At 43.3% G+C, this 19,079-nt stretch overlaps 1 protein-coding gene across 2 annotated transcripts in view; it reads right to left on the bottom strand.

The window, feature by feature from the left end:
• Positions 1-13,508: 13,508 nt before the first annotated feature.
• ZNF543 (zinc finger protein 543) overlaps positions 13,509-19,079 on the bottom strand; it is a 10,592-nt gene continuing 5,021 nt past the window's right edge. Inside the window, exons 3-5 of one of the 2 annotated variants that reach the window (XM_025367551.1) lie at positions 17,114-17,209; positions 15,171-15,720; positions 13,509-14,750 (exon numbers count right to left, since the gene is read on the bottom strand). In XM_025367551.1, coding sequence (XP_025223336.1) covers positions 13,748-14,750; positions 15,171-15,720; positions 17,114-17,209 — 1,649 coding nt within the window. In that variant the 3' untranslated portion in view covers positions 13,509-13,747. Of the gene's footprint in view, positions 15,721-17,113; positions 17,210-19,079 lie in introns of both variants that reach the window. The other variant, XM_025367550.1, reaches the window with a different exon arrangement.

The following is a 19,079-nucleotide window of genomic DNA, read 5'->3' as shown; positions in this document are numbered from 1 at the left end:
AGCTATCACATGAAAAGAACATGGAATAAATTATTGAATAAGTAGGCAGTAATTATTGATGAGTTAAAAATATCCAGTAATAATTAGTTCATAGCTTACATATCTAAGGTATAATGTCATATAAATATATTAAGTCGAAGTCTAGAAAATACATACCTGTAATTGTTAAACACAAACACACAAAAAATGCAGATTTGTATCTGACACATAGAAATAAGGGAGAAAACATCAGCAGGAAAACATACTTTACAATTTTAAACATGAATTCAAATTACATAAAACAATTTTAGTATAATGAGAATAAAGGGTTAAATCTCTAAACAAACCAGTCTGCTTTAATATTCATTATCTCAGTAATAATATCAAAAAGGCAGCCATAACATTGGTACAGTTCTGTTGGATTCACACATCACGATGAACACATTTGGCCTGATAAATCCATATAACGTAACAGACACCAATTGTAGCACTTTTTAGCACAAACAGAATATGAACAAAACTGAGAATAGATAGCCAGGACCATCAAAAATCTCTTTAACTTGGCCGGGCGTGGTGGCTCACGCCTGTAATCCCAGCACTTTGGGAGGCCGAGGCAGGTGGATCATGAGGTCAGGAGATCGAGATCATCCTGGCTAATATGGTGAAACCCTATCTCTACTAAAAATACAAAAAATTAGCTGGGCGTGGAGGCGAGCGCCTGTAGTCCCAGCTACTCGGGAGGCTGAGGCAGGAGAATGGAGTCAACCCGGGAGGCGGAGCTTGCAGTGAGCTGAGATCTGGCCACTGCGCTCCAGCCTGGGCTCTACAGCAAGACTCCGTCTCAAAAAATAAATAAATAAATAAATAAATAAATAAATAAATAAGGCAAAAAATTAATAGAATATTTAAACTTAGAGATAATTCAAGACTACACCTTAGATATTCCCCTAGACCTGTCCAAAAAAAAAAAAAAAAAAAAAGAATGATATATAAAGAAAACATGCAAGAAAATAATACAAAATTTGAACTTCCTTTATAGTAAATGAAAACATAGGGAAGGGGGTACAGATTTAGGAAAGACAACCATACATCCGACATATAATTTTATATACTGAAAATATTAATTTTGCAAAGAGAAAGGTGTACAGAGCCATGTGGGGGTTTGCACGGAACTCATGGGGAGACACTGGCTGCCACAATTTAGGAAGACTAACAGAAAACCTCATCTGACATTCCTTTAATCGGTGTGGATAAATGGTTTCCCCCCAAAACTGGCAATGACAAGGCTAGAAAATACTGGGCATGTGAGAAACTGGATCCTCCAGAGATTTTAGTTCACTGAGGGACGGGAAGAGGTCTGAGAGGTCTGTAGGGTGAAGGTTTTTCCCAGAACTTCCAAACAGCCTGGGTCACCTCAGAAAATGTTGGACTAATGTTCAATCTAGGTTTAGAGCTTTGCATGGTGAGTGCCACAGAATGGGGCAAAAAGAGGGAGAAGATATTTCAGAAAATGAGTATGAAGTGACAATCTACAGAAGTGAGAGAGGAAAGTGTGAAAACTGGGTGTTCATTAATAGAAATAATTTCTTACTTTTGATATTCTATGGCAGTAAACTGTGAGATGATTAGTGGAGTACAGGGAGTTTATCGAGATATGCACTCAGGATGCACAGGAATGAAAATGAGGCAGTGAGATGGAAGAGCGGGCACAATAAAACTTTATTAGTGGCCGGGCACGGTGACTCACACCTGTAATCCCAGGTTGCAGTGAGCTGAGATCGCGCCACTGCACTACAGCCTGGTGACAGAGCGAGACTCCGTCTCAAAAAAAACCAAAAAAACACACAAAAAAAACAAAAAAAACACAAACCCTCCATCCCTAACACCTTGGTGACTGACTATGTTTATATCCCTAGAGTGCAAGGATTGGGATGGCTGAGGACTGAGCCTGGTTAACCTTAACTACTAGGTTCCCCTCCCCTCTTCTGCAGTGGGTTTCTTTTTATAGGCTCTGACATGGGACATAAATATCCATTCACTTTGCCCGCTCCAGTAATTTCGTGCCCTTGTTCTATATATACTTGTCACTGATCTGCGATGCTTCCGAACAAGGAGACAAGCCATTTCCCACAAAAATACACATATATCTTTACCTCAGGGCACTTCTCCCAACACAAAGGTAATGCCCACTTGTACTGGTCCAACTTCAGGCAACGGAGAGGGTTTCTCTACATCCCTGGCCACATCACAGCCACTCAAGGCAGGATGTGATGTATCAGTCTATTTGCAGCTTACTCCAAACATCAGGATAATCCGTCTATAAATAAGGCTGAGGGTTTTTTTCCCTATTTTTCAGCCAACCAAAAGTATAAGAGTCTGATTCCTTTTTTTTTTTTTTTTTAAGACAGAGTCTCACTGTGTCGCCCAGGCTGGAGTGCAGTGGCACATTCTCGGCTCACTGCAGCCTCCGCCTCCGGGTTTAAGCGATTCTTGTGCCTCAGCCTCCTGAGTAGCCGGGACTACAGGCATGCACCACCATGACCAGCTAAGTTTTTGTATTTTAGTAGAGACAGAGTTTTGCTATGTTGGCCAAGCCTTTTTTTTTTTTTTTTTTTTTTGAGACGGAGTCTAGCTCTGTCGCCCAGGCTGGAGTGCAGTGGCATGATCTCGACTCACTGCAAGCTCCACCTCCGGGGTTCACGTCATTCTCCTGCCTCAGCCTCCTGAGTAGCTGGGACTACAGGTGCCTGCCACTACGCCCGGCTAATTTTTTTTTTTTTTTTTGTATTTTTAGTAGAGATGAGGTTTCACCATGTTAGCCAGGATGATCTCGATCTCGGCCTCCCAAAGTGCTGGGATTACAGACGTGAGCCACCGCGCCTGGCAGGCCAAGCTTGTCTTGAACTCCTGACCTGAAGCAATCCTTCCTCCTTGGTCTCCCAAAGTGCTGGGATTACAGGTGTGAGCCACCATGCCTGGCCTCTGACTCCATTTTTTATATTTGACATTTGACTGTTGCCAGTTTAAAAGCTCCACCTCCCCTTTGGCCCACTTTTAAGCAACCTGATTAAAAAAGCTTACATGCTCCCTCCCTTTGCACAGCAGCAGAGCCAAACTCCCACCCCCACCCAGTAGCAAGGCAGGAGGAGGCAGTGCAAGGCAATGCCGGTTGGCATTATACTTCCACTGCCAGGATACGTCATCTCAAGGCAAGTAGTGAGAGTTGTCAGCACTCCACTCCCTGCAGCCCTCTCCAAAGACAGATCAAGAGCACAAAACTTAAAAGAAGAGAGCTTCAAGGACATTTGGAACAGTTAAAATAGAGACCTAACATTTGGAACAATTAAAATAAAGACCTCACTCAGTTTTTCTGAGTTGCAAAAAAGGGGAAGGGAGTGGGAATAAAAATATTTGAAGAAATAAAGGCCAAACATTTCCCAAATTTGGCAGAAGGCATACACCTAAAGACTTGAAAACCTGAACAATCACGAAACAGGATAAACACAAAAAAATTCCACACCAGGGCACATCATGATCGCATTTCTGAAGACTAAAGACAAACATTTTAAAAGCAGCTAGAGAGAAATGACACATTAGTAAAGGAGAACAACAGTTCAAATGGAAGCAGATTTCTCATTTAAAACCAGAGGCCACAGGAATTGCTGCAATGTTTTTCAAGTTTTCCAAAAGAAAAGACTTGTCAACCATGAATCCTATACCACATAAAAAATTTCCTTCAAGAATCAATAAAGATATTCTCAGATAAAAGAAAAAAAGAATATTTGTCACAGGTAGACTTATTCTAAAAGAATGGCTACAGGAAGTTATCCACACACAAAGAAAATGGTAGAAGGAGGCTTCAAGATGGAAGAACAATGGAAAGGGTAAGAAATACAGGTCAAGAGACTATTCTTGTTCTTTCAGCAAAGTTTGACATTATGACATAGGACTAGAGATTTCAAATAAATAGGTTTGACAACAGAAGCAGAAATTATAACATCATTCAATATGGTGCTCAGCACATGGAGGGTAAACGTTTAAGACAATGGTATTAAAAGAATAATGGGGCCGGGCGCAGTGGCTCACTCCTGTAATCCCAGCACTTTGGGAGGCCGAGGCGGGCAGATCATGAGCTCAGGAGATCAAGATCATCCTGGCCAACATGGTGAACCCCCATCTCTACTAAAAATACAAAAATTAGCTGGGCGTAGTGGCAAGCACCTGTAGTCCCAGTTACTGGGAGGCTGAGGCAGGAGAATCTCTTGAATCTGGGAGGTGGAAGTTGCAGTGAGCTGAGATTGCACCACTGTGCTCCAGCCGGTGAAAGAACGAGACTCTATCTCAAAAAAAAAAAAAAAAAAAAAAAAGAGTATAAGGACATCTAATAAAAGTAACATTTCTACAAATCACTCAAATTGCTATAATGTTGACAACCAGCAGATTGTGACTAAGTTACATAAATACATTTTAATACATAAAGTAACCACTAAAATAATTATACCAAGAAATATACTAAAAAAAAAACCCCACTATATTAAAGATGAGCTTGCTGTTAAATTAGGAATTTAAAAAACACTACAGACAAATCAAAACTGAATTCTTAAAATTGTACAGGTATCCAGAAAAGGGCAAGAAAATAAAATATGCCCAAAACCAAACCAAACCAAAACAGAAAAAAAAAAAGGAAAAAGAGGCCAGGCCTGGTGGCTTACGACTGTAAACCCAGCACTTTGGGAGGCCGAGGCGGGTGGATCACCTGAGGTCAAGAGTTCAAGACCTGCCTAGCCAACATGGCGAAACACATCTCTACTAAAAAATACAAAAATTAGCCAGGCGTGGTGGCACATGCCTGTCATCCCAGCTACTCAGGAGGCTGAGGCAGGAGAATTGCTTGAACCCAGGAAGTGGAGGTTGCAGTGAGCCAAGATCACATCACTGTACTGGAGCCTGGGCAACAGAGCAAGACTCTGTCTCAAGAAAAAAAAAGAAAAAGAAAAACAAAGGAAAAAAATGATAGATTTAGCGCAACATATCAATAGCCACTTTAAAGATAAATGGTTTAATATACCAACTAAGAGAGATTTTCAAAGTGAAAAAGAAAAAGAGCAAGACCCAACTATATATTGTCTACATAAAATTTACTGCAAATATAATGATGTAGGCAGGTTGAAAATAAAAGAAATGGACAAAGATAAGCCATGCAAACATTAACTTTTCTTTTTTCTTTTTTTTTGAGACGGGGTCTTGCTCTGTCACCCAGGCTGGAGTGCAGTGGCACCATCTCGGCTCACTGCAAGCTCCACCTCCTGAGTTCATGCCATTCTCCTGCCTCAGCCTCCTGAGTAGCTGGGACTACAGGCACCCGCCACCACGCCCGGCTAATTTTTTGTATTTTTAGTAGAGATGGGGTTTCACCGTGTTAGCCAGGATGGTCTTGATCTCCTGACCTAGTGATCCGCCCGCTCGGCCTCCCAAAGTGCTGGGATTACAGATGTGAGCCACCGCGCTGGGCCTCAAACATTAACTTTTAACAATGCAGCAGTTATGTCTTCTATTAGTATAAGAGAAAATATACTTCAGAGCTCAGAAAATCAAAATGGTCAAAGAAGGCCGGGCGCGGTGGCTCACGCCTGTAATCCCAGCACTTTGGGAGGCCGAGGCGGGCGGATCACAAGGTCAGGAGATCGAGACCACGGTGAAACCTCGTCTCTACTAAAAATACAAAAAATTAGCCGGGCGCGGTTGTGGGTGCCTGTAGTCCCAGCTACTCGGGAGGCTGAGGCAGGAGAATGGCGGGAACCCGGGAGGCGGAGCTTGCAGTGAGCTGAGATCCGGCCACTGCACTCCAGCCTGGGCGACAGAGCAAGACTCCATCTCAAAAAAAAAAAAAAAAAAAAAAAAAAAAGGTCAAAGAAGAAAGTTTCATAATGATAAGAGGGTCAATACATGAAGAAGATATAATAATCATAAATGCATAAGCACCGAACAAGAGAACATTCAAATATATGAAGGAAAAAGTGATAGAACTGAAAGGACAAATTAAAAATTCCACAATTATAGTTGGAGACTTCTTTTAGCATTCTTCTTTTAGCAAAATATTAGACAAAAAATAAGGAAAATATAGAAAGTCTGAATAACATCATTAATCAACAGGATCCATAAACACAGAATATTTTACCAAACAACACCAGAATATACATCCTTTTTACAAGTAACTGTGGAATACTCAACAAGCATGTTGTTTATGGGTTTCTTGTTTATGGGCCCAAAACAAACTTCAACAAATACAAATGTTTTCAAATTAAACGAGCTTGTGCTCAGGCCAAATGTGAAACTAAAAATAACAAAATGATAACAGGAATATTTTAAATACTTGGGAATGAAAGAGCACACTTTTCTTTTTTTCTTTTCCTTTTTCTTTTTTCTTTTTTTTTTTTTTTTGAGATGGAATCTTGCTCTGTCGCCAGGCTGGAGTGCAGTGGTGCGATCTCAGCTCACTGCACCCTCCACCTCCCGGGTTCAAGGGATTCTTCTGTCTCAGCCTTCCGAGTAGCTGGGATTACAGGAGCACACCAGCACGCCCAGCTAATTTTTGTATTTTTAGTAGAGATGGGGTTTCACCATGTTGGCCAGGATGGTCTCCGTCTCTTGACCTCGTGATCTGCCTGCCTCAGCCTCCCAAAGTGCTGGGGTTACAGGTGTGAGCCTCCGCGCCCGGCTGAAAGAGCACACTTTAAATAACCCATGTATCACAGATAATTCCTTAAATGGAATCAGGAAATAGTTAAGCTGAATGAAAATATAATTACAATATAGGAAAATGTAAGATGGAGCTCAAACAGTGCTGAGTTTAGCTTATAAAACTAAATGCTTACATTAGAATAAAGTAATGATAATCTAAGCTCCCACCTCAAGAAACTACAAACAGCAATATACAACCAAAACAAGCAGAAAAAGAAAATAATGACGATCAGAATAGAAATCAAAGACAGAACACATAGAAAATCAATGACACAGAAAACTGGTTCTTTGAAATAGTCAATAAAATTTGTAAACATCTAAGATGAACAAAGATAAAGAAAGAAGACACATAACCACTATTAGGAGTAAAACAAAGGATACAACTACAGAACGTTCTGTCATGAAGGGAATAATAAGGGAATGCTTCAAATAAATAACTCCACAAATTTAAATTAGAAAACTTAGATGAAATGAAACAATTCCTCAAAAAGAATAGTCTATCAAAACCCACCCCATATGAAATACTTGGAGTACCTATTAAGTTGAATGACTATGTAATTCAAATCTTCCACAAGAGAAACCTCCAGACTTAAATGGTTTCACCGAAAAATTCTACCAAATACTTAAAAGAAACAACACCAATTCTACCAAATGTCATGCAGATAAAACAGGGGTGGCACTGGAGGAAAACTTCTCAATTTATTTTGGGAGGCCAGTATTAGTCCAAACACCAAAATCAGATAAAATGGAAACAAAAAAATAAAACTACTGACCAGTATTGCTCATTGTTGTAGTCCCCAACTCCCCTGCTTTCTGTGGCCTGACCTAGAAAATGCAAGGTGCCTCGACAGCTCCGTGACCCCGGACCAATTGTGTGTCTTCCCTGCAGGCTTAAATGTAAGCTAGGGATTGGAATGCCTGGGCACTGACAAAGTTACATTGTTGCCCGAAATACTGAGAGATCAAACACGTTGCTAAGCATGTAGAAACCGGCCCTGCATCTGAGCCAAGTTCCTTACGCCCTCATATACTCTCTATAACCCAAACTTCTCATCGCAGACATACGCAAGTAGAGCTTTTTGTTTGTTTGCTGTCCAATACAAGGACACACTGCAGCCCCCCAACCCCATATGAAAGTTCCTCCGAGAAATGATTTGAACTGATTACCCTGGTGTTTTATGCTCCTTTCTTTGGAATTCCAACAGGTCCTATCTCAGGACTTTTTGAAACAGTCCCTTGTGGGAACCCCTCTGCCACTTTTGGGGAAATTCCAGCCACATTATTTGGCCAGATGGAATACTCATGATTTCAGATACAAAATTTCTCAGTAAAATACTAGCAAATGGAATGTTGTAATTAAAAGAAATCATATTCCAATTAGCCAGACATGGTGGCATGTGACTGCAGTCCAAGCTATTTGGGAGGCTGAAGCAGGAGAATCGCTTGAACCTGGGAAGCGGAGGTTGCAGTGAGCTGAGATCGTGCCACTGTACTCCAGCCTGGTTGACAGAGGGAGACTTCATCTCAAAAAAAAAAAGAAAAAAATTATAATCTATGACCTGATGGGGTTTATTCCAGGAGTGCAAGGCTGGCCTACATTCAAAAATCGGCTGGGCACGGTGGCTCACGCCTGTAATTCCAGTACTTTGGGAGGCTGAGGTGGGCGGATCCCTTGAGGTTGGGAGTTCGAGACTAGCCTGGCCAACATGGTGAAACCCCATCTCTACTAAAAATACAAAAATTAGCTGGGCATGGTGGTGTACGCCTATAGTTTCAGCTACTCGGGAGGCTGAGGCAAGAGAATTACTTGAACCTGGGAGGCGGAGGTTGCAGTGAGCTGAGACTACACCATTGCACTCCAGCCTTGGTGAAAGAGTGAGACTTGGTCTTAAAAAAACAACAAAAAATTCTAAAATCAGTTAAAGCAATCCATCCTAACAGGCTAAAGAAGAAACATTACATGATCATATCAATTGAAGGAGGAAAAGCAATTGGCAAATTAAATGCCCATTCACAATGAAAGCCCTCAGCAACTCAGAAGGGAGACTTTCTAAAGAACATGTACATAAAAGTCTACAGGTATCATACTTCACGATCTACACAGAATGCTTTCTCCCAAACATCAAGAAAAAGGCAAGTACGTCCTCTTTCAACACTTCTATTCAAAATCACACTGGAAGTTCCAGCTAGTGCAATAAACACAAGAAAAGGAAATAAAAGTAATATAGATTGGGAGGGTGAAGTAAGATGTTTGGGCCAGGAGTGGTGGCTCATGCCTATAATTCCAGCACTTTGGGAGGCTGAGGCAGGAGGCTCACTTGAGCTCAGGAGTTTGAGACCAGTCTGGCAACATGGTGAAACCTCATCTCTACAAAACATACAAAAATTAGTTGGGCATAGTGGAGTGTGCCGGTAATCCCAGCTACTCAAGAGGCTAAGGGTAAAAAGTGCTTGAACCTGAGAGGCAGAGGTTGCAGTGAGCCGAGATCGCACCACTGTACTCCAGCTTAGGTGACAGAGCAAGAGTCTCAAAAAAAGAGAAATAAGAAATAAGATGTTTGCTAATAACATTAATATTTATAAGAAAGAAAATCCTAAGAAAGCTATCAAAAAATGTTGCTAGAACTATTGACTTCAGCAAAGTCACAGTATACACATAAAAATTATAATTTATATATTTCTCTATAATTGCAAGTACCAAGTGTAAACTGAAATTTAAAACTCAATACAGGCCGGGCACGGTGGCTCACGCCTGTAATCCCAGCACTTTGGGAGGCTGAGACGGGCGGATCACGAGGTCAGGAGATCGAGACCATCCTGGCTAACACGGTGAAACCCCGTCTCTACTAAAAATACAAAAAATTAGCCGGGCGCGGTGGCGGGCGCCTGCAGTCCCAGCTACATGGGAGGCTGAGGCAGGAGAATGGCGTGAACCCAGGAGGCGGAGCTTGTAGTGAGCCGAAATTGCGCCACTGCACTCCAGCCTGGGTGACAGAGCGAGACTCTGTCTCGAAAAAATAAAAAATAAAAATAAAACTCAATACAACATATAATGGACCCCTAAGAAACTGTCTAGATTTTTAAAATATGTCCATAATCTATAAGCTGAAAATTACAAAACGCTTATGAATAAATCAAGGACCTCAATAAACAGAGGGATGTACCATATTCATGAACTGCAAGACTCAACAAGATGTCAATTCCCACCAAAATGATCTTTAGATTTAAGGTAATTTATATCAAAATCCCAGCAACATATTTCGTAGAGACAAACATGCAATATATATGCAAAGCCAAAGGAAAAAACTGATATGAAAGCCAAATCAATTTTTATTTTTTATTTTTATTTTTATTTTTATTTTTATTTTTATTTTTTTTTTTTGAGACGGAGTCTCGCGCTGTGTCACCCAGGCTGGAGTGCAGTGGCGCGATCTCGGCTCACTGCAAGCTCCGCCTCCCAGGTTCACGCCATTCTCCTGCCTCAGCCTCCGAGTAGCTGGGACTACAGGCGCCCGCCACCTCGCCCGGCTAGTTTTTTTTTTGTATTTTTAGTAGAGACGGGGTTTCACCATGTTAGCCAGGATGGTCTCGATCTCCTGACCTCGTGATCCACCCGCCTCGGCCTCCCAAAGTGCTGGGATTACAGGCTTGAGCCACCGCGCCCGGCCCTATTTTTTATTTTTATTATTTATTTTTTGAGACAGAGTCTCGCTCTGTCACCCAGGCTGGAGCGCAGTGGCACCATCTCAGCTCAATGCAACCTCCGCCTCCCGGGTTCAAACAATTCTTCTGCCTCAGCCTCCCAAGCAGCTGGGATTACAGGCACCTGCCACCTTGCCTGGCTAGGTTTTGTATTTTTTTTTAAGAGATGAGGTTTCACCATGTTGGCCAGGCTGGTCTTGAACTTATGACCTCACGTGATCTGCCCACCTCGGCCTCCGAAACTGTTGGGATTACAGGCATGAGTCACCGCGCCCGGCCTCAAATCAATTTTTAAAAAGAACAAAGAGTGAGGAATAAGTTTACCCTATTTTAAAATGTACTAGCTAGCAACAGTAATCAAAATAGAGTGGTACTGGCATAGGTTTAGGCTCAAAGACTAGTGGCATAACATAGAGAACCCAGAAATAGACCAATATGAATATACTTAAATAACTTTTTGCTACCGTGTAAAAGCAATTCAATAGACGCAGAATAGTCTTTTCAACAAATGGAGCTTAAAAAAATTCATGGGCAACAACAAAAGACAGTCAACTACGGTTCATACCGTAATACAAACATTAACATGGATCAGATTCAAATGTAGAAGATAAGATTTGTAAGAGGAAATACGATAGAAAATATTAAGGACCTAAAACCTGGTGAGGAGTTCTTAGACATGACATAAAAAGGACAAGGAGGGCCGGGCGCAGTGGCCCACGGCTATAATCCCAACACTTTGGAAGGCTGAGGCAGGCAGATCACAAGGTCAAGAGATGGAGACCATCCTGGCCAACATGGTGAAATCTCATCTCTACTAAAAATACAAAAATTAACTGGGTGTGGTGGCACGCACCCGTAGTACCAGCTACTTGGGAGGCTGAGGCAGGAGAATCACTTGAACCCAGAAGGCAAAGGCTGCAGCGAGCTGAGATCTCGCCACTGCACTCCGGCCTGGACAACAGAGCTAGACTCCATCTCAATTAAAAAAAAAAAGGACCAGCCAGGTGTGGTGGCTGACGCCTGTAATCCCAGCACTTTGGGAGGCCGAGGCGGGCGGATCACAAGGTCAGGAGATCGAGACCACGGTGAAACCCCGTCTCTACTAAAAATACAAAAAATTAATCGGGCGCGGTTGCGGCGCCTGTAGTCCCAGCTACTCGGAGGCTGAGGCAGGAGAATGGTGGGAACCCGGGAGGCGGAGCTTGCAGTGAGCTGAGATCCGGCCACTGCACTCCAGCCAGGGGGACAGAGCAAGACTCTGTCTCAAAAAGAAAAAAAAAAAAAAAAAAGGACCAAGAGATGTCTTCAAAATAATGACATGAATTAATGCAATACAAAATGGCTTTGCCTACAACAGAAAACTATACATGTGGTCATTAAAAGGCTCTGAGGGCTGGGCGCAGTGGCTCACGCCTGTAATCCCAGCACTTTGGGAGGCCGAGGCAGGCCTCCTGTCAGGAGTTTGAGATCAGCCTGACCAAAATGGAGAAACCCCATCTCTACTAAAAATAAAAAATTAGCCGGGCCTGGTGGCACATGCCTGTAATCCCAGCTACTCGGGGAAGTTGAGGCAGGAGAATTGCTTGAACCCAGGAGGCAGAGGTTGCAGTGAGCCAAGATTGTGCCATTGCACTCCAGCCTGAGTAACAAGAGCAAAACTCTGTCTCAAAAAAAAAAAAAAAGAAAAGGCTCTGAAGAGGGAAGTCCCACTAGGACACCCCTCTCTCTCATAGCAGAGAGCTAGTCTCCTTTTTTTTTTTTTGAGATGGAGTCTCGCTCTGTCCACTAGGCTGGAGTGAGTGGCGCGATCTCGGCTCACTGCAAGCTCCGCCTCCCAGGTTCAAGCCCTTCTCCTGCCTCAGCCTCCCATGTAGCTGGCCCCACCAACGCGCCCGGCTAATTTTTTGTATTTTTAGTAGAGACGGGGTTTCACCGAGTTAGCCAGGATGATTTCGATCTCCTGACCTCGTGATCCGCCTGCCTTGGCCTCCCAAAGTGCTGGGATTACAGGCGTGAGCCACCACGCCCAGCCTCCTTTCTCTTTCTTTTGCCTATTAAACTTCTGCCCCTAAACCAAGTAAGTAAATAAATAAATAAGGCTTTGAGGAGTTCAAAGTGAATACATGATTATTTTTACTACTGTACAATATATATTTTTAATATGAGGTAATACTATCACATGTGGCTCAAAATCTAGTCTTAAAAATGTTATCAAAAAGGAATTCCAAAATGCTCTAAATGTGTATCATTTTAATCAAGCCTAAGTCCATGGTGACAACTGTGAAAGTCACACTTACCTACATATATGCATGCTGGCTTACGTGTTAAAATTCCAGTTAAAGAGAAGTTTCACACACTGTTTAAAAAGATTAAAAATGACATTCCTTCTATGTGTTTGTTTTTCTGAGTTTATCACGATCTTTTAAATGAATTCAGCTACATACTGTATTTTTGGGGGGCCTTAATCTGACCTTTAGAAAAGTGAGGTGGATCTAACTCTCTCAAAGGAGAGGTAAAGAAGCTGAGAAACCACAATCATAGGAAAAAAACTAAGATGCCCACCCAGGATTACTCTGTGCATGAACAATTACACTATCATCCCTATCCCAGGAAAACTAAAAAAAAAAAAAAAAAAGTAAACCCACATCAAGAAAAAGTATGTGTATTGGGTAAAGACATCCGGTGAAACAGTTTTTTTAAACAAGCATCTGAAGTGGACAATGTGTCCAAACATATGTACATCCTTATCTCCTTATAAAAGTGTCTCATAACTCAAGCCTCCATATTTTTTATAAAGATGTACGCTCCTACACCTCAAGAGTGGAGAATGTTGCAGGACTAAGCAAGCTTTCACCAAATGTTTTCAAACCCTCGTTCGTCTTAACCGTTCAGACACTGGGCAGCAGTGAATGTACACAGAGGAAAAATAAAGGGGATGAGATTTTTTGTTTCTGAAACATTTCCCTCTCCCAAATAAAATAAAAAAGGGATGACAAATTGCCATAGGCTTGTCAGACAAGTCTAAAAGAAGCTGTGTTTTATTCCTCTTCCCTATATCTCCTTCTCCTTTGTTTAAATATCCCTGAGATAATATGTCACTGTAAACTAAGAAGAAAGATGTGGCTGAAGGTTTTCCTAAGTGCATAGTAACCACTGGGTCTCTCTCATGGGTGAATTCTCAGATGGAGAATAAGACTCCAGGCTGCTTCAATTTCTAACATGATTGTTCAGATGACAAATGATAACCTATGACAAGTTTTCTCAAAGACAGGATGCTTATGAAGTTTCTCTTCAGTATGAATGGCCAGATGGTAAGATGTTCCTTTCACCACAGATTTTCTTCAGTGGTGGTATTCAAAAACTCTTTCCCTAATAAAAGTCTGTGGATGCTGACTGAAGTCTGTGCAGTCATAAAAGGTCTTCCCACATCTGTCACCATGGTAGGGTTTCTCCCAGTATGAATCCGTTGATGATGTGTGAGGGAGGAGCTGCGATTAAAAGCCTTTCCACACTCACGGCATTCATACGGCTTCTCTCCAGTGTGAATGATGGTGTGTCGAATAAGGTTTGCGCTCCGGCAAAAGGCCTTCCCACACTGGATGCATTCATAGGGTTTCTCTCCAGTGTGAATCTGTTGGTGCCTCGTAAGGTGTGAGCTGCGGTTGAAGGCTTTCCCACACTCCACGCACTCATAGGGTTTCTCTCCAGTGTGGATGCTGAAATGTCGAATGAGGTCTGCCCTATCACTAAAAGCTTTTCCACATTCTTTGCATTCATAGGGTTTTTCTCCAGTGTGAGTCCTTTTATGCAAGACAAAAGTGGAGTAGTGGGTAAAGGCCTTTCCGCATTCACTGCATTCATAAGGCTTCTCCCCAGTGTGAATCCGCTGGTGCTGCTTGAGGTGTGACCTGCGGTTGAAGGCCTTCCCACACTCCATGCACTTATAGGGCTTCTCCCCGGTGTGGATGATGTGGTGCTGAATGAGGTCTGCACTCTCACAAAAGGCTTTTCCACACTCGTTGCATTCGAAGGGTTTCACTCCAGTGTGAATCTGCTGGTGCCACGTGAGGTATGACCGGCGGTTGAAGGCCTTCCCACACTCAATGCACTCATAGGGCTTCTCTCCCGTGTGGATGATGTAGTGTCGAATGAAACCTGGCCTATCTCGAAAGGCTTTGCCACACTCTTTGCACACAAAGGGTTTTTCTCCAGTGTGGCTCCTGTTATGTAAGACGAAAGTGGAGCGGTGGGTGAAGGCCTTTCCGCATTCACTGCACTTGTAAGGCTTCTCTCCGGTGTGAATCCGCTGGTGCCGTGTGAGGTGTGACCTGCGGTTAAAAGCCTTTCCACACTCCATGCACTTATAGGGCTTCTCCCCGGTGTGGATGATGTGGTGCTGAATGAGGTCTGCACTCTCACAAAAGGCTTTTCCACACTCGTTGCATTCGAAGGGTTTCACTCCAGTGTGAATCTGCTGGTGCCACGTGAGGTATGACCGGCGGTTGAAGGCCTTCCCACACTCAATGCACTCATAGGGCTTCTCTCCCGTGTGGATGATGTAGTGTCGAATGAAACCTGGCCTATCTCGAAAGGCTTTGCCACACTCTTTGCACACAAAGGGTTTTTCTCCAGTGTGGCTCCTGTTATGTAAGACGAAAGTGGAGCGGTGGGTGAAGGCCTTTCCGCATTCACTGCACTTGTAAGGCTTCTCTCCGGTGTGAATCCGCTGGTGCCGTGTGAGGTGTGACCTGCGGTTAAAAGCCTTTCCACACTCCATGCACTTATAGGGCTTCTCCCCGGTGTGGATGATGTGGTGCTGAAGAAGATGAGTGCTCTTGCTAAAGGTCTTCCCACACTCTGTGCATTCATAGGGCTTCACTCGAGAGTGAATCCGTTCATGCTGAACAAGGAGGGAATTCTTTTTAAACACTTTCCCGCATTCCTCACATTTATAGGAATTCTTCTCTTCACGAATCAAGGAATCTGTAACTGGTCCATGTGAATCGCATTCATAGAGATCATCTTCTGTTGAAACTTGTTTCTGTGTAATCCTTGTACATACACCATCATCTGACCCCAAACCATCACGTTCAGAACTCATTTTCTCCAGGAGCTTCTCCCCCTGGGAGTCTATCCCTACTTTCGAGTGGCCTTCTTGCATTTCAGATGGCCCATCTTGATCCTTGGCTTGCCCTAATTGGGAGTCTCCCTGTGTCAGTCGTTCCTGGAGTAAGACTTCCTCAGGCAAGGCCAGGTGAAAAAAGGTAGGCTCTGTGGTCTTGGGTTTTGTGTTGTCATCTGGTAGGAATACAATACACAAAAAGGCTTATTAGAGATGGCATTATAGAAGAAACAAAGGCCAGGGACAGTGGCTCATGCCTATAATCCCAGCACTTTGGGAGGCCAAGGCAGGCAGATCACCTGAGGTCAGGAGTTCGAGACCAGCCTGGCCAACATGGTGAAACCTGTCTGTACTAAAAATACAAAAATTAGCTGGGCATGGTGGCGCACGCCTGTAATCCCAGCTACTCAGGAGGCTAAGGCAGGAAAATCACTTGAACCCAGAAGGCAGAGGTTGCAGTGAGCCGAGATTGTGCCACTACACTTCAACTTGGGCAACAGAGCAAGACTCCATCTCAAAAAGGAGAAGAAGAAGAAGAAGAAACAAGATCAGCATTTTAGTGAGAACAAGAAGATGAAACAGTACCCTCAGCCTCCCAAAGTGCTGGGATTACAGAGGCATAAATTGCCATGCCCAGCCTAGAGTAGATCTTGGATGAGAAAATAATGCTGGGCACGATGGCTCATGCCTGTAATCCCAGCACTTGGGGAGGCTGAGGCGGGTGGATCACCTAAGGTCAGGAGTTTGAGAACAGCCTGACCAAAATGGAGAAACCCCATCTCTACTGAAAATACAAAATTAGCCAGGTGTGGTGGCACACGCCTGTAATCCCAGCTACTCGGGAGGCTGAGGTAGGAGAATCACTTGAACCCGGGAGACAGAGGTTGTAGCGAGCCGAGATCGCGCCATCGTACTCCTGCCAGGGCAACAGTGAGATACTCCGTCTCAGGGGAAAAAAAAATTGGGCCAAAAATAGGGTCTGCCTTATAGGACTATAGTGAAGATGAAGTGAAACACTACATATACTACGTTCGGCAGAGAGCAAGGCACTGAGTAAAAAATAAATACATGTTAGCCATAATTTTTTATCATGGGTTAGTGAAGTATATACATCTGGGACCTAACTTGGAAGTACTTAAATTTAAGATGTAAGAGGCCAGGCTTGGTGGCTCAGCATTTTCGAAGGCTGAGGCAGAAGAAGAGCTTGAGCGCAGGTGTTTGAGACCCGCCTCAGCAACATAACAAGACCATCTCTATAAAAAATTTTAAAAACTCAGCCAGGCATGGTGCACATGCCTGTAGTCTCAGCTACCCAGGAGGCTGAGGTGGGAGAATCCCTTGAGCCCAGGAGGTTGAGGCTTCCGTGAGCTATGATCACACCACTGTACTCCAGCCTGAGTGAGAGAGTGAGACCCTGTCTGAGGAAAAAAAAAACAAAAAAAAGAGGCTCCATGGATCCCAAGCACCCAGAGAGACCACAATAAGACTGCCCGCAAAATTCAGAGGCAGTGTTCACTTTTCCATGTGCAAGCTGCCATGATCCCCACCTTCCCAGCTGCTGGCTCCTACCTGGATAGGAGCTTTGGGAGAGGTCTTTCTTAACAATCCATAACTCCTCTCTGCGATCCAACTGGTAGATCAGCTCTGGTTCGAACAAAGGACAGCCTGTGCATGGAGAACGAAAGAGGACACAGGGAGTTAGATTAGAAGAAAGAAACCTCTCAATCTGTTATGGGACTTCAGGATGGGGAAGACCATGGAATGAAGCTATTCTCAGCTAAGCAAAGAAAATGTTAAACTGTGACCATAAAACAACTACAAAAACACCATCTGGCTGGGCACAGTGGGTCATGCTTGTAATCCCAGCACTTTGGCAGGCCAAGGCAGGTGGATCACCTGAGGTCAGGAGTTCAAGATCAGCCTGCCCAACATGGTGAAATCCCATCTCTACTAAAAATACAAAAAATTAGCCAGGTGTGGTGGCGGGTGCCTGTAATCCCAGCTACTCAGGAGGGTGAACCAGGGAGGCAGAGGTTGCAGTGAGCTGAGATCACGCCACTGCACTCCAGCCTGGGCAACAAGAGTGAAACTCCGTCTCCAAAAAAAAAAAAAAAAAAAAACAAAAAACAAAAAACCATCCTCATTAGGCCCCAAAGACTGTAAGCAGTAGTGCTGGCTGTGTGACAGTACCAATTACTTTTAATCTCCATCCTACAAAAATCTCAACCCTGTTCAGACAAATTTTCTGAAGGGATTTTATAATTAGTCCCCATGGTAGGTAGAAAAGCCCTGGTCTCCATCATCTTGCAAATGGCAACCCTGATCATCTGTACTCTGAGGTAGGCAGGTGACCTATACCAGCCACTCCAAGGAGAGAGAAAGCCTTCATTCCAGGAAGGGCTAAATGAGGGAGGCTGCCACTCCTGCTGCCATGCAGCATCCTGGGAATTCTGTGAGGGAACCTGCCTAAAAACCTTACCAAGAGGAGAGAGCAAAGAGGCTGAGCACAGGGGCTCACGCTTGTAATCTCAACACTTTGGGAGTCTGAGACCAGCCTGGGCAACATGGTGAAACCCCATCTCTACTAAAAATGCAAAAATTAGCCACACATGGTGTCATGCACCTGTGGTCCCAGCTACTTAGGAGACTGAGGTGGGAGGATCACTTGAGCCCAGAAGGCCGAGGTTGCAATGAGCTGAGATCACATCACTGCACTCCAGCCTGGGTTACAGAGTGAGACCCTGTCTCCAAAAAATAAAAAAGGAAGTGGGAGCAAAGAAAGACAACTGGCTTGACACCCACCAACCCAGGAGCCAGCCTTACCACTAAGCTTATTCGGTGAGATAATATATTTCCTTCAGGGTTCAGACTGTATGAGCTGATCTGCACATATAGCCCAAAACTTTTCAAAATATAAGGGGGTAAAATACATAAGTACTCTATAGAGAAGTTAATGGCAAGGCAGTAGGACCCACAAAAACACAAGGTGGGATTCATCAGTCATCTCTAAGCAAATGTTCACTCATTTTTGCTATGTGCCTGGCACTGAGTTCAATGACAGTGCAGTGGAAAAGGTGAATCAGACCTTCCTTCAGCTTTGTCAGGATCATGCTCACCACCACCTCAGGGCCTTTGCACACGCCGGCCTGCCTACCTGGAATACTACTTGCTCCTCTCTCTTGTTCCTTCTAATTAACTCACTCTTTGGGTCTCAGCTCAAATGTCACTTCTTGGAGAGACTTTCCTGCTGTGGCTCTCGAATCCAAGTCGTTAATCAATATGCCACCCTGCCATAGAACTTTACTCCTAATAGTAAGTCAATAACTGATATTTATACAATGTAACTATAACCTAGCGAATATGCCAAGTAATTTAAATGCATTGTATTTTATAAACACTGAATTAAATTTAGGCATTAGTTTAGAAAAGAAATAACATATTTGAGATACTGAATCTCCATTCAGGAGAAAGGTGTTTCTTCACTGATCTAAGGCTTTTTTTTACATTCTTTTTTTTTTTTTTTTTTTTTTTTTTT

This window comes from Theropithecus gelada, chromosome 19 (assembly GCF_003255815.1).
Source record: "Theropithecus gelada isolate Dixy chromosome 19, Tgel_1.0, whole genome shotgun sequence".
Taxonomy (NCBI): Eukaryota; Metazoa; Chordata; class Mammalia; order Primates; family Cercopithecidae; genus Theropithecus; species Theropithecus gelada.
The sequence above is the reverse complement of the archived record's forward strand: the minus strand, read 5'-3'. Positions and strand labels throughout refer to the sequence as shown.